Source organism: Tachyglossus aculeatus, chromosome 15 (genome assembly GCF_015852505.1).
Source record: "Tachyglossus aculeatus isolate mTacAcu1 chromosome 15, mTacAcu1.pri, whole genome shotgun sequence".
NCBI classification, from domain to species: Eukaryota; Metazoa; Chordata; class Mammalia; order Monotremata; family Tachyglossidae; genus Tachyglossus; species Tachyglossus aculeatus.
Genome location: NC_052080.1, coordinates 3,205,001 through 3,220,339, shown reverse-complemented (window position 1 = coordinate 3,220,339; position 15,339 = coordinate 3,205,001). Strand labels below are relative to the sequence as shown.

At 47.0% G+C, this 15,339-nt stretch overlaps 1 protein-coding gene across 1 annotated transcript in view; it reads left to right on the top strand.

The window, feature by feature from the left end:
- Positions 1-15,339, top strand: part of PRDX4 (peroxiredoxin 4) — a 53,410-nt gene that overhangs the window by 12,463 nt on the left and 25,608 nt on the right. Inside the window, exons 2-3 of the mRNA XM_038756991.1 lie at positions 2,216-2,308; positions 5,213-5,305. Coding sequence (XP_038612919.1) covers positions 2,216-2,308; positions 5,213-5,305 — 186 coding nt within the window. The remainder of the gene's footprint in view (positions 1-2,215; positions 2,309-5,212; positions 5,306-15,339) is intronic.

Below are 15,339 nucleotides of genomic sequence, written 5' to 3'. Positions count from 1 at the left end.
AGGGACCGTCTCTATATGCTGCCAACTTGTACTTCCCAAGCGCTTAGTACAGTGCTCTGCACACAGTAAGCGCTCAATAAATATGAATGAATAAATGGAGATATTTGTGCCTCTTCAGTGCAGTATGTGTGGATTTACAGTATGCTTAGTGCAAAAGACAAACCATAAACCGAACGATTAGCAACTCATCTGCATTCACAGAAGCTTGAAGAGATAGGAATTAAATCCCCACCTCAACACCCATAAACAATTTGTTTTTCCTAATACGGTGATTAATAAATTGCCCCGTCGTTTAAACGCATTTATGGAAATGACTGAACACTGAAGGGAAAAACAGCCTAATCAATCAATCAATCATATTTCTTGAGTGCTTACTGTGTGCAGAGCATTGTACTAAGCCTAAGTTGATGTTCCGGCAGGTTGGAAACAGCAAAACGTATTAATGATTGTTCTGAACGCTTAAAGCGTGAATCAAGTGAAGAAATTCAGACTATAATTCTGATGTCTCGACTTCGCTCTCCAAACACGCGATCGGTAGAGTCGCGTGAAAACGGACACCAATTTGAGAAGCAGCATGGCCTAGTGGATAGAGTCCGAGCCCTTCCAGACTGTTGGGTATGTATATTTGTACATATTTATTACTCTATTTATTTATTTTACTTGTACATATCTATTCTATTTATTTTATTTTGTTAGTATGTTTGGTTTTGTTCTCTGTCTCCCCCTTTTAGACTGTGAGCCCACTGTTGGGTAGGGACTGTCTCTAGATGTTGCCACCTTGGGCTTCCCAAGTGCTTAGTACAGTGCTCTGCACACAGTAAGCGCTCAATAAATACGATTGATGATGATGATGATGATGGGTAGGGACCGTCTCTATATGTTGCAAACTTGTACTTCCCAAGGGCTTCGTACAGTGCTCTGCACACAGTAAGCGCTCAATGAATACGATTGAATGAATGAATGAATGCATGTGTGACCTTGGGCAAGTCACTTCACTTTTCCGGGCCTCAGTTCACTCAGCTGTAAAATGGGGGTGAAGACCGTGAGCTCCATCTGGGATAGGAACTGCGTCCAACCTGATTACCTTGAATCTACCCCAGCGCTTAGGACGCATAATAAGTGATTAACCAATGCCATTACTGTGCAATTACACAGTGATAATTAACTTTACCATATGAAGCTTCAGGTAGGAACAGTCAGGGATTATCCACGGCCTCAGTCAGTTGATCGGTCCATCGTATTTATTAAGCGCTTACTGTATGCAGAGCACTGTACTAAGCGCTTGGGAGAGTCCACTACAATAAAAAACAGACACGGTCCCTGCCCACAATGAGCTCACGGTCTAGAGGCGGAGACAGACAGCTAGAGAAGCAGCGTGGCTCAGTGGAAAGAGCCTGGGCTTTGGAGTCAGAGGTCATGGGTTCAAATCCTGCTCTGCCAGTTGTCAGATGGGTGACTTTGGGCAAGTCACTTCACTTCTCTGTGCCTCAGTTACGTCATCTGTAAAATGGGGATTAAGACTGCGAGCCCCCTACGGGACAACCTGATCACCTTGTAACCTCCCCAGTGCTTAGAATGGTGCTTTTAGACTGTGAGCCCACTGTTGTGTAGGGACTGTCTCTATATGTTGCCAACTTGTACTTCCCAAGCGCTTAGTACAGTGCTCTGCACACAGTAAGCGCTCAATAAATACGATTGATGATGATTAAAACTCTGTCCACTCACCCCCAGTGTCCGTGCACTTTCCACGTTGCTTCTCTAGAAGAATTTCTAGAGGAGTGAAGACACTGTTGCTCTATTGTTCTATTGTCCTCTCCCAAGTGCTTAATACAGTGCTCTGCCCACAGTAAGTGCTCAATAAATTCGACAGACTGACCGACTGACCAGAGGTCAAGTCCCCTCCTCACTAGCCCCGGACGGAAACCACCGGATCCCCGGGACGGGCGGGAAGCCTGGATCCGGGCCACAGATCAGCTTGGATTTCTAAATATAGCGGGGGTTTTCGGAAAAATCCAGGGCAGCGATGTCTCTCTGAGGAAGCAGAGCCAGGAGCCCAGGGGAGGCGCGGGAAGGAACGGTCCGCGGAAGATTTCAGAGACAGAAGGAGCTCGATGGGGAAGGGACGGAAGGGGAAGGGAGAGGAGCAAGGAAAGACAGAGCCCGCTTCTGTTGGACACTCCAGGAGCCCGCTTTCTGAATCATTCCCATTTCTCAGGACGGAGGCGTGATTTTCCATCAAAAACTACCGTCACCTCACCCAAAAGTGTTTGGTGTCGGTGGCCCACCTCAAAAAGCAGGTGGCCTGGAGGTCCGAGGCCCTGAGTTCTAATCCCGGCTTCACCCCTTGACTGCTGTGCGTCCCTGGGTGAGTTACTTCACTTCTCTGGGCCTTGGTGACCTCGTCTGCAAAACAGGGGTGAAGACCGGGAGCCCGCGTGGGATTTAGCTGGGTCCAACCTACTTAACTTGTAGGTTGTACGCTTTGTGCGGTGCCTGGCGCACAGTAAGCGCTTAACAAACACCACTGACAAAAGAACGGGGACCCATCCGACCAAATTCACCTCTGCTGCTTCGGGGGGAAACAAATGCTTGAGAAGCAGGGTGGTCTAATGGGTAGTTCGAAGTAGCTGGGTTCTAATCCCAGCTCCACCGCTCGTCTGCTGGGTGACCTTGGGTAAGTCACCTAGCATCTCTGCATCTCAGTTCCCTCGTCAGGCAAATGGGGATTAAGACTGGGACAGGGACTGGGCCCAACCTGATTAGTTGTATCTACCACAGGGCTTAGTACAGCGTCTTACACAGAATAGGCGCTTAAAAAATAACATTAAAAAAAAAAAATAAAGGCGGCAGCTTTTCGGTAAACCTCAAAACGGGGGAACGCCGTTTTAAAACATAAACACCATTTTAATCTATAAAGTGGCTACATAAGTTAATCGCACACAAAGGGGAGATGCTCAACTTTCAGTTTCATTTAAATTGCAAAATGTGAATCGTGAATAGAAAGAAAAAACGATCAGCTACTTAAGCACCTTCATCAATACCAGATTCGTTCTCAAAATACGCCAAGACCTATCAGTGAGCATAGACTGTGTGCACGGAAAAGAAAAACCAAACTGTCAATTCCTGGTATAGGTGCAAATAGGGAAGCAGCGTGGCCTCTTTGGAAGGGCCACTGTTTAATTTTGGACAAGTCACTTAGAAACAGCATGGCTCAGTGGAAAGAGCACGAGCTTGGGAGCCAGAGATCATGGGTTCGAATCCTGGCTCTGCTACTTAGCTGTGTGACTTGGAGCAGGTCACTTAACTTCTCTGGGCCTCAGTTACCTCATCTGTAAAATGGGGATGAAGACTGTGAGCCCCATGTGGGACAAACCTGATTACCTTGTATCCCCCCCAGCGTTTAGAACAGTGCTTGGTGCATAGTAAGTGCTTAACAAATGCCATCATCATTATTATTGTCATTACTTAGCCTCCCTGTGCCTCAGTTAGCTCATCTGTAAAAGGGGAATCCCTTATCCCCCCCCCCCCACAGCGTTTAGAACAGTGCTTGGTGTATAGTAAGCGCTTAACAAATGCCATCATCATTATTATTATTATTACTTAGCCTCCCCGTGCCTCAGTTAGCTCGTCTGTAAAAGGGGAATCCATTATCCCCCCCGCAGCATTTAGAACAGTGCTTGGTGCATAGTAAGTGCTTAACAAATGCCATCAACATTATTATTATTATTACTTAGCCTTCCTGTGCCTCAGTTAGCTCATCTGTAAAAGGGGAATCCATTATCCCCCCCCACCCCCCAGCTTTTAGAACAGGGCTTGGTGCATAGTAAGCGCTTAACAAATGCCATCATCATCATTATTATTATTACTTAGCCTCCCTGTGCCTCAGTTAGCTCATCTGTAAAAGGGGAATCCATACCTGTTCTCTCTTCTACTTAAATTTAACACATACCATAACTGTTATCATTATTATTATTGAACTGTGAGCTCCACGTGGGACTGTAATGATCTTTTATCCACCCTAACACTTAGTAATAATAATAATGATAGCATTTATTAAGCGCTTACTATGTGCAAAGCACTGTTCAAAGCGCTGGGGAGGTTACAAGGTGATCAGGTTGTCCCACGGGGGGCTCACAGTTTTTATCCCCATTTTACAGTTGAGGGAACTGAGGGCCAGAGAAGTGAAGTGACTTGCCCAAAGTCACACAGCTGACAAGTGGCGGAGCCGGGATTCAAACCCATGACCTCCGAGTCCAAAGCCCGGGCTCTTTCCCACTGTGCCACGCTGCTTCTCTGTACAATGCTTGCCACATAGTGAGGGCTTAAAAAATAGCCTAAAGCCGGTTAATCAATCAATCAATCAATCGTATTTATTGAGCGCTTACTATGTGCAGAGCACTGTACTAAGCGCTTGGGAAGTACAAATTGAGGTTAATTTACCAAAAAGTCAGTGTCACAGTTTGAGGGCGACTACACACATCACAGTTCCTTCTGAAAATAGTCCCCATCAATTTTTGGAGCCTCTCAAGTCACCCCCGAGGCTACTGCGATCGGCTATTTTTTTTTCCCATTTTACTGGATTAGGGTGGGTCTATTTATGGGGCTCCCCTGGCCATCTAGGGTTTACCTCTTAAGACACCTGGTCCCGGCGTTTGAATGTCAAGACAATTAATCAACGGTATTAATTGAGCGCATACTGTGGGCAGAGCACCCTGCGAAGCTGTTGGGAGAGGGTGGCACGCTCGGCCTTGTTGTACGGACGTGGGATTTCGGGAGGACTGTAAATTGGTAGTGGGGTGGGTGACCGTGGATCGCTATCACGGTTTAAGCAGATCTTTTGCCACTGTGCCTACAGAGAAGACAGAAGAGGGAAGTGAAAAGCAGAGAAGTGAGTTGGCGATAAGTATTTTGTTTGGGGAGATTAGGCAGAAAGAGAGAGGCCGGCAGAGAGAGAGGAGAGAGAAAGGCAAGCAGGGCCACGCTCGTGTTTTCATGCCCATTTTCCACTCTGGTCTCCTGGAGACCAGACTGGGAAGAATCGGTAATTTGCAGGTTGGTGCCCTTTGGAAAGAACAGTCCCTGGGAGACGGACTTCTTCCGTCGCGGAGACCGCGAGCATCATTAGCTCAGAGACGGGAGGAAGGTTCTGCGCCCACCTTGGGAGTCTCGGTTTCCCGAGGGATTTTCCCGTCTCCGTGAAAATCCTCTCCAGAGAACGGACGTCACGCCACGTGTCCCAGCTCGGTCCCCAGCTATTCCCAGGACGTGGCTCGATCGCGGTGGCCCCTCCAAGCTGCCGGTCACGGTACCAGTCACGGAGAATAATAATGATGATGATGGCATTTGTTAAGCGCTTACTATGTGCCAAGCACTGTTCTAAACGCTGGGGGGATACAAGGTGATCAGGTTGTCCCACTTGGGGCTCACAGTCTTCATCCCCATTTTACAGATGAGGTAACTGAGGCCCAGAGACTTGCCGAAAGTCACACAGCTGACAATTGGCGGAGCCGGGATTTGAACCCCTGACCTCTGACTCCAAAGCCCGTGCTCTTTCCAATGAGCCACGCTGCTTCCCCGTGTCACTCAATCGATGCTATCTACTGAGCGCTTCCTGCATATAGAGCACAGTATTAAATGCTTGGGAGATGACAAAACAACAGAAGCAGCGTGGCTCAGTGGAAAGAACACGGGCTTTGGAGTCAGAGGTCATGGGTTCGAATCCCTACTCCACCACATGTCTGCTATGTGACCTTGGGCAAGTCACTTAACTTCTCTGAGCCTCAGTTACCTCATCTGTAAAATGGGGATTAAGACCGTGAGCCCCATGAGGGACAACTTGATCAATCAATCAATCAATCAATCGTATTTATTGAGCGGTTACTATGTGCAGAGCACTGTACTAAGCGCTTGGGAAGTACAAATTGGCAACACATAGAGACAGTCCCTACCCAACAGTGGGCTCACAGTCTAAAAGGGGGAGACAGAGAACAAAACCAAACATACCAACAAAATAAAATAAATAGGATAGAAATGTACAAGTAAAATAAATAAATAAATAAATAGAGTAATAAATATGTGCAACCATATATACATATATACAGGTGCTGTGGGGAAGGGAAGGAGGTAAGATGGGGGGATGAAGAGGGGGACAAGGGGGAGAGGGGATCACCTTGTATCCCCCCCAGTGCTTAGAACAGTGCTCTGCACATAGTAAGCACTTAACAAATGCCATCATCATTATTATTATTATTATTATTAACAGAGTCGGTAGACGCATTTCCTTCCCACGATTAGCTTACAATTTATCCAATAATGGTATTTTTCGAGTGCTTACTGTGTGTAGAGCACTGTACTAAGCGCTTGGGAGAGGACGCTATAACAATTATGAGACACAGCGAGCTTACAGTCTAGAGAGGGAGACAGATGACATAAATCCAAGTGCAAGGGTGATGCAGAAACGAGTGGGAGAAGAGGAAATTAGGGCTTAGTTGAGGAAGAGATGTGCTGATTATTCTGGAGAATAAGTTTTCCTCCAGGAGGAGGTTTGGGGGAACAAAATTCAATGTTTTAAGGAGAAAGAGGGGTGCAGAGAGAGGGGGAGAGGAAGAGGAGGAAGGAAAAGAGGGAGAGAGTGAGTGACACTTTCATTTACACCTCTCTACTTACCCATTCATTCTTCCCTACCCCCACCAATAGTATTTACTGAGCACCTACACTGTGCCCAGCACTGTACAAGGTGTACACTATTATGAGAACACACCATCCCTGCCCTTGAGGAGTTTAAAATTTAGTAAGCGCTCACTCTCTGCCAAGAACTGGTCAAGCTACAAGATAATCGGATCAAAACGCAGTCCCTGTCCTGTGTGAGGCTCACAGCACAAAGGAGAGGTAGAACCCATTTCGTAGGTGAGGAAACTGAGGCCCAGAGACGTTGAGGGACTCGACCAAGGTCACACAGTAGCCCAAAATCCAGAGTCGAAAAGAAACACTCCGGCAAAGCTGAATGTAATCTACGTTCTGCCCGACATCTTCCAGGAAGAACAACTTTCAGGAGGGTCCTTTAGTATTCTTCCAGGTAGCGATGTGGCTTAGTGGAAAGGGCATGGATCTGGGATTCAGAGGACCTGAGTTCTAATTCCGGCTCCATACCCACTTGCTGGATGGCCTTGGGCAAGGCACTTTACTTCTCTGGGCCTCAGTTCCCTCATCTTTACAAAGGGGATGAAGACTGTGAGCCCCACGTGGGACATGGACTGTGTCCAACCTGATTTGCTTGTATCATCATCATCAATCAATCATATTTATTGAGCGCTTACTGTGTGCAGAGCACTGTACTAAGCGCTTGGGAAGTACAAGTTGGCAACATATAGAGACAGTCCCTACCCAACAGTGGGCTCACATTGTATAAATACCCTCCCCACCCAAAAAATCCCCTCTGGGGAGAGCTCTGTCCCTCTGTCCTCTCCCCATGATGTTCGAATGGAAGCTCACTGTAGGCAGGGAACAGTGTCTACCAACTCTGCTGAATCCTACTCTCCCGAGCACTTAGTACAGTGCTCGCACGGTGTACAGTGGCTAGAGACTGGGCCTGGGAATCAGAAGGTCATGGATTCTAATCCCTTCTCCGCCACTTGCCTGCGGTGTGACCTTGGGCAAGTCACTTCACTTCTCTGGGCCTCAGTCACCTCGTCTGGAAAATCATCATCATCAATCGTATTGATTGAGCGCTTACTATGTGCAGAGCACTGTACTAAGCGCTTGGGAAGTACAAATTGGCAACATATAGAGACGGTCCCTACCCAACAGTGGGCGACTGTATGTCACATGGGACAGGGACTGTGTCTGACCCGATTTGCTTGTACCCACTCCAGCGCTTCGTACAGGGTCTGGCACAAAGCAAGCGCTTAGCAAATACCACAATGAATATTATTATTATTATTACAGAAAGCGCTCAACAAATACGATGGATTGATGATACCATACTTGCTTTTGAGACGCTTAGGGCTCATAACCTCAAAGCCGGTGGGGGACACCCCGAAGACATTTTCAGAGATGACTTTCCACACATGAGGACCTAAGACTACTGTGACAAGCAGCATTTCGAGGGGCACTCAGAGGAAACTGAGTTTATTTTACTTGTACCTATCTATTTATTTTATTTTGTTAGTATGTTTGGTTTTGTTCTCTGTCTCCCCCTTCCCCACAGCACCTGCATATATGTTTGTACATATTTATTACTCTATTTATTTATTTTACTTGTACACATCTATTCTATTTATTTTATTTTGTTAGTATGTTTGGTTTTGTTCTCTGTCTCCCCCTTTTAGACTGTGAGCCCACTGTTGGGTCGGGACCGTCTCTAGATGTTGCCAACTTGGACTTCCCAAGCGCTTAGTCCAGTACTCTGCACACAGTAAGCGCTCAATAAATACTATTGATGATGACGATGATAGGTAGGGACCGCCTCTATATGTTGCAAACTTGTACTTCCCAAGGGCTTCGTACAGTGCTCTGCACACAGTAAGCGTTCAATAAATACGATTGATGATGATGATGATAGGTAGGGACCGTCTCTATATGTTGCAAACTTGTACTTCCCTAGGGCTTCGTACAGTGCTCTGCACACAGTAAGCGTTCAATAAATACGATTGATGATGATGATGATGATGAAAACCAACCTGGGGCTGGCGGGGTTGGGGGACAGTCGGGCTCTGACGCCCTCGGGGAGCTTTTACAAATCATTTCAGACGCCATCCCCTGCCAAATGACGGGAGGTGTTAGAAGTTTAATCAGTAGTGTGACCGGAGGACACATGGGAGACAGGGTGAGAAGATGTGTTTCTTCCTACTGGGGTTTGGTCGTGAAATATTTTCTCGACACCGGTTTAAGTCAACAACCCTCCCAGAGACTCTGGAGGGAGAAAATTCCTTTTTTCTTCCCCGCCTCTGGACTCCCACTGTCCAGGGGCCAAATCGGCCTCCTCGATGCTGCTGTGTGACCTTGGCCAAGTCCCTTAGCTTCTTGGTGCCTCAGTCCCCTTACCTGTGAAATGGGGATTCAACACCCGTTCCCCCTCCGATTGGAAGCCCCATGTGGGACAGAGGTTGTGTCTGCCCTGATTATCTTGGATAATAATAATAATAATAATGTTGGTATTTGTTAAGCGCTTACAATGTGCCAAGCACTGTTCTAAGCGCTGGGGTGGATACAAGGTAATCAGGTTGTCCCACGTGGGGCTCACAGTCTTCATCCCCATTTTACAGATGAGGGAACTGATGCCCAGAGAAGTGAAGTGACTTGCCCAAAGTCACCCAGCTGACAAGTGGCGGAGCCGGGATTTGAACCCACGACCCCTTGACTCCAAAGCCCGGGCTCTTTCCACTGAGCCACGCTGCTTGGATCAACCCCAGTGCTTAGAACAGTGCTTGGCACAAAAGCAGCACTTGAAAAATGCCAATTATTAGTGGGGATGGCCAGTTTTCCACGCCACACGTGGTGCATTAATCGGGATAATAATAATAATAATAATAATAATAATAATAGGCATTTGTTAAGCGCTTACTATGTGCAAAGCACTGTTCTAAGCACTGGGGAGGATACAGGGTGATCAGGTTGTCCCACGTGGGGCTCACAGTCTTAATCCCCATTTTACAGATGAGGCAACTGAGGCCCAGAGAAGTGAAGTGACTTGCCCAAGATCACACAGCAGACGTGTGGCGGAGTCGGGATTCGAACCCATGACCTCTGACTCCAAAGCCAGTGCTCTTTCCACTGTAATGTATTTTCTACTTACAGCGTCTGCTAGTCGAGCTCCTGGCAACCCAGTTTTTTTCAGGAGCTACTCAAGGAGAGCAGCACCTCGCTTCACGGCTGATGCTCCTTCTAGATTGAAATCTCGTTAACAATAATAATAATTACATTTATTATTGTATTTGCTAAGCGCTTCCTGTGTGCCCGTCAAAGTATTAAGAGCTGGAGTAGATACAAGACAATCGGGTTGGTTACAGTCCCTGCCCCATAGTCCTGATCCCCATTTTCCAGATGAGGGAACTGGGGCCCAGACAAGTGAAGTGACTTGCCCAAGGTCACACAGCAGACAATAATAATAATAATAATAATAATAATAATAATAATGGCATTTGTTAAGCGCTTACTATGTGCACTGTTCTAAGCGCTGGGAGGGATACAAGGTGATCAGTTTGTCCCACGTGGGGCTCACAGTCCCATTTTACAGATAAGGTAACTGAGGCCCAGAGAAGTTAAGTGACTTGCCCAAAGTCACACAGCTGACAAGTGGCAGCTTTTAGACTGTGAGCCCACTGTCGGGTAGGGACTGTCTCTATATGCTGCCAATTTGTACTTCCCAAGCGCTTAGTACAGTGCTCTGCACATAGTAAGCGCTCAATAAATACGATTGATGATGAGGAGGAGGTGGCGGAACCGAGATTAGAACCCAGGTCCTTCTGACTCCCAGGCCAGGCGGGGAGCCTTTCTACCAACTCCGTTACATTGTATCATCCGATCGATCGTATTTATCGTGCGCTTACCGTGTGCAGAACACTGTACTGAGCGCTTGGGAGAGTCCAATGTAACAATATGAGACACCTTCCCTGCCCACAATGAGCTTACAGTCTAAAGGATGAGGTTGTAGCCTAGAGGTACATGCGCTCATTGGGGAAAACCCAATTTTGCCACGTTCAGTTTGGTTCAACCTATGGGTGACCCCAGGGAAGCAGCAGTGTTGTCTAGTGGTTAGAGCGTGGGCCTGAAATAATAATAATAAGAAGAAGAAGAATAATAAGAATAAGAATAAGAATAATAAGAATAATAAGAATAATGGCATTTATTAAGCGCTTACTATGTGCAAAGCACTGTTCTAAGCGCTGGGGAGGTTACAAGGTGATCAGGTTGTCCCAAGTGGGGCTCACAGTCTCCATCCCCATTTTACAGATGAGGTAACTGAGGCCCAGAGAAGTGAAGTGACTTGCCCAAAGTCACACAGCTGACAAGTGGCGGAGCCGGGGTTTGAACCCACGACCTCTGACTCCAAAGCTAGAAAGACCTGCTCTCCAATCCCTTCTCTGCCACTTTGCTGTGTGATCCTGGGCAAGTCACTTTGCTTCTCTGGGCCTCGGCTCCTTCATCTGTAAAATGGGGGTGAGGCGGTGAGCCCCACGTGGGACACGAATCGGGCCTAATCTGATTAGTTTGTATCTACCCCAGTTTTTAGTACAGTGCCTGGCACGTAGTAAGCGCTTATTAAATGTCATAATCATTAAAAAATAACTGCTTAAAGAGCCAGAAGCGCCTTCTGTCGTCAGTTCAGGTCTCAAATCCAGCCACACGGAGAGAACGCAAAGGACGCAGTAAGGCAGGAGCTGAAAACCACCACTTCTACGGACACATCCTAGGCATGAAATTGTTTCCGAAGCAAAGATCGCTCCTCTGGGGTGACCTCGCCTGAAAAGTCAGGGGGGAAAGTGGCTCCGTTGTAACTGCTGAGTTATTGCGTGAACCAAAGCGATGAAAATCGATCATCGTCAACTTCACCTCCTTGATCTAACACTAGCGTGCTCACCGGGCCCCGATCTCGTCTAACACACTGCCAACCTTTTTCCCCACATCCTCTCCCTGGCCTGGAAAACCCTCTCCCCTCCCTATACCATCATCATCATCATCAATCGTATTTATTGAGCGCTTACTATGTGCAGAGCACTGTACTAAGCGCTTGGGAAGTACAGATTGGCAACATAGAGAGACGGTCCCTACCCAACAGTGGGCTCACAGTCTAAAAGGGGGAGACAGAGAACAAAACCAAACATACTAACAAAATAAAATAAATAGAATAGATATGGACAAATAAAATAGAGTAAAAAATATGTACAAACATATATACAAACATATATATGCCAGTGCTCTGCACACAGTAAGCGCTCAATAAATACGATTGGTTGATTGATACCTCAGACCACAACTCTCCTCACTTTCCAAGCCTTATTAAGGTCACATCTCCTCCAGGAGGCCTTCCCCAATTAAGCCCTCTTTCCCCCCATAATAATAATAATGATGATGGCATTTATTAAGCGCTTACTGTGTGCCAAGCACTGTTCTAAGCGCTGGGGAGGTTACAAGGTGATCAGGTTGTCCCACGGGGGGCTCACAGTCTTCATCCCCATTTTACAGATGAGGGAACTGAGGCACAGAGAAGAGAAGTGACTCGCCCAAAGTCACACAGCTGACAGTTGGCGGAGCGGGAACTCCTTCTCTTTTCTGTGTCATCTACGCATTTGGCTCTCTACCCCCTGGGCACTTTATAATCATCGTGATAATTATGGTGTTTGTTAAGTACTTACTCTGTGCCAGGCACTGTACTAAGCGCAGGGGTAGATACACGTTTGTTAGGCTGGACCCGGCCCCTTTCCCATGTGAGGCTCACAATCTCAATCTCCATTTTCCCGATGAGGAAACTGAGGCCCAGAGAAGGGAAGTGACTAGCTCGAGGTCACACAGCTACCATGCGGTGGAGCAGGATTAAAATCCATGACCTCCCGGGTTCATCTGTAAAATGGGGATTGAGATTGTGAGCCCTACATGGGACAGGGACTGGGTCTGAATTAATGATGTTTATATTTCTATAATTCTGTTTATTCCCGTGGTATTGATGCCTGTCTGTTTGTTTGGTTTTGTTGTCTGTCACCCCCTTCTAGACTGTGAGCCCACTGTTGGGAAGGGATTGTCTCTATCTGTTGCCGAATTGTACTTTCCAAGCGCTTAGTACAGTGCTCTGCGCACAGTAAGCGCTCAATAAATACGACTGAATGAATGAATGAAAGTGTCCACCCCGATTTGCTTGTATCCACCCCATTTTAGAGATGGAGTAACTGAAGTACAGAGACGCGAAGTGACTTTCCCAAGGTCACCCATCAGCTAGGCGGAGGAGCCAGGATTAGAACCCAGGTCCTTCTGACACCCAGGCTTGGGCTCTATCCACTGGGCTTTGCCGCTTCTGGAAAACGTCGCTTTCACCGGGAAGAGACTTATAGTATACTGATTTCCATATTCCTCCCCCAGGAGAGAGACAAATTAAATGGATCTTGGACTCCAAAGGCACAAGTGGGAAGCCAAGTCTGGCTTCCTGTGCCGTGCAATTTATGGCACTGTCAGTCTTTCCCCATTAAACTGTGAGCTTCTAGAGGGCAGGGATCACGTCTACTATCTCAATTCTACACTCCCAAGCACTTAATACAGTGCCCCGCCCTGGATTAGCACTCGATCAATATGATTGATTGACTCTAATGGAGGACACCGACGATTTTCCGTATCACCATGCCTAAAGCGCGAATCGGCCTTCAGGAGAACGTGCATTCTCGAGAAATGATTGGAAATCACTCTCGATTACTTCACTCTCCCCGTGCTAAATAGGTGCCTCGGCACTACGGTGATGCGATCCTCGTTTCCAAATTGTTCTTTTCTTTTTAAGTCCGTAAATCACAAGTCCATAAACACCTGACTTCCCACAAAGACCAGCCGTTACCCATGAGGTAATCGGAGATGAAAAGCAGGAAGTTACAAGCCGCTATCAATCACCGAAATCACAGTGTCCGTTTTGGATCCCGTACAACTCGTTACTTACTTCGCCAATAACTTACTCTTGAAAGCAATAACCCGTCTTCCACATCCTCTGCTGGGATTCGGTCCACGTAAACACGGAAAGGCAGCCAGGCTGCAAGGTGCCAAGCCCTAACGTTTCCCGCATGTTCAAGATGAGGAGAAAAAATAAATAAAGGCAGATTTCCCACTCGTTCGGGGAAGTTGTGATGCGTCTGAAACCTAGCAGGACAAATTTCATAGTATTATAGTTATTATTATTGTCGCTGTTAAACGCAAATCCCTTTACTATGTGTTGGTGTAGATAACGGGTCGGACACCATCCCTCTCCCATGAGGGGCTCGCGGTCTAAGTAGGGAGGAGTAAGAATAAAGAGAATTCTTAATTCACCGGAGAAGCAGCGTGGCTCAGTGAAAAGCGCAACGGGCTTTGGAGTCGGAGGTCATGGGTTCAAATCCCGGCTCCGCCAGTTGTCAGCTGTGTGACTTGGGGCAAGTCACTTCACTTCTCTGGGCCTCAGTTACCTCATCTGTAAAATGGGGGTGAAGACCGTGAGCCCCCGGAGGGACAACCTGATCACCTTGCAACCTGCCCTAGCGCTTAGAACAGTGCTTTGCACCTAGTAGGCGCTTAATAAGTGCCATCATTATTATTATTAATTAATCCCCGCTTTATGGATGAGGGGACTGAAGCCCAGAGAAGTGAAGTGACTTGCCCAAGGTCACCCAGCAGGCTGGGATTACAACACAGGTCCTCCAACTCCCAGGCCTCTGCTCTTTTCTCCAGGCCACGCTGTTTGGAAGAATCTCGAGGGCCGGAACCAAGGCTTTTAATTCCACTGGGCTCTCCCGAGCGCTTAATACAGTGATCTACACACAGTAGGCACTCAGTAAATACTCTCGATGGATGGATGGGAGAGGGAGGCCACAGCAAAGCCGGGATATGTCTCCGAACAATTCTCTGCCACAGATCATGGTGGTGTAAACTGCTACAAAACCCACTGTGGTCTTTTACAATGTGTCCAGCATTCATTCATTCAATTGGATTTATTAAGCGCTTACTATGTGCCAAGCACTGTTCTAAGCACTAGGGTAGATATTTATTTATTTTACTTGTACATATTTATTCTATTTATTTTATTCTGTTAATATGTTTTGTTGCCCCCTTCTAGACCGTGAGCCCACTGTTGGGTCGGGACCGTCTCTAGATGTTGCCATCTTGTACTTCCCAAGCGCTTAGTACAGTGCTCTGCACACAGTAAGCGCTCAATAAATACGATTGATTGATTGATTGATTGATTGGACTAAGCACTTATCTCCTCGTTCTCCTCCTTCTTCGCCACTCCAACCCTGGTTCTGAGTCAAAGCTTATTTGATCTTGCTACACTTTCCAACCATGTAATGAAAAAACGGAGGCCGAAAAAGCACTCGCTTCCTGTGCCACCCCTGACAATAGGCTTTAACCTCATTGCGGGCAGGGAATGTGTCTGTTTTATTGTTATGTTGTATTCTCCCGAGCGCTTAGTACAGTGTTATGCACACTGTATGTGTAAATACAATTGACTGACTCTTCCACATCCTTGCTTTTCCCTCACCTGGGGCCCCTTCATCCCCTCATCTCCAATTGGCAAGGAATACTCTGGCAAGGACTCGAGGGAAGAAGGCAAGAGTTGTTTCTTATAGATTTAATTCCTTCCAGAAGCCAGAATTGCAGGAGTAAGAAGCAGCGAGG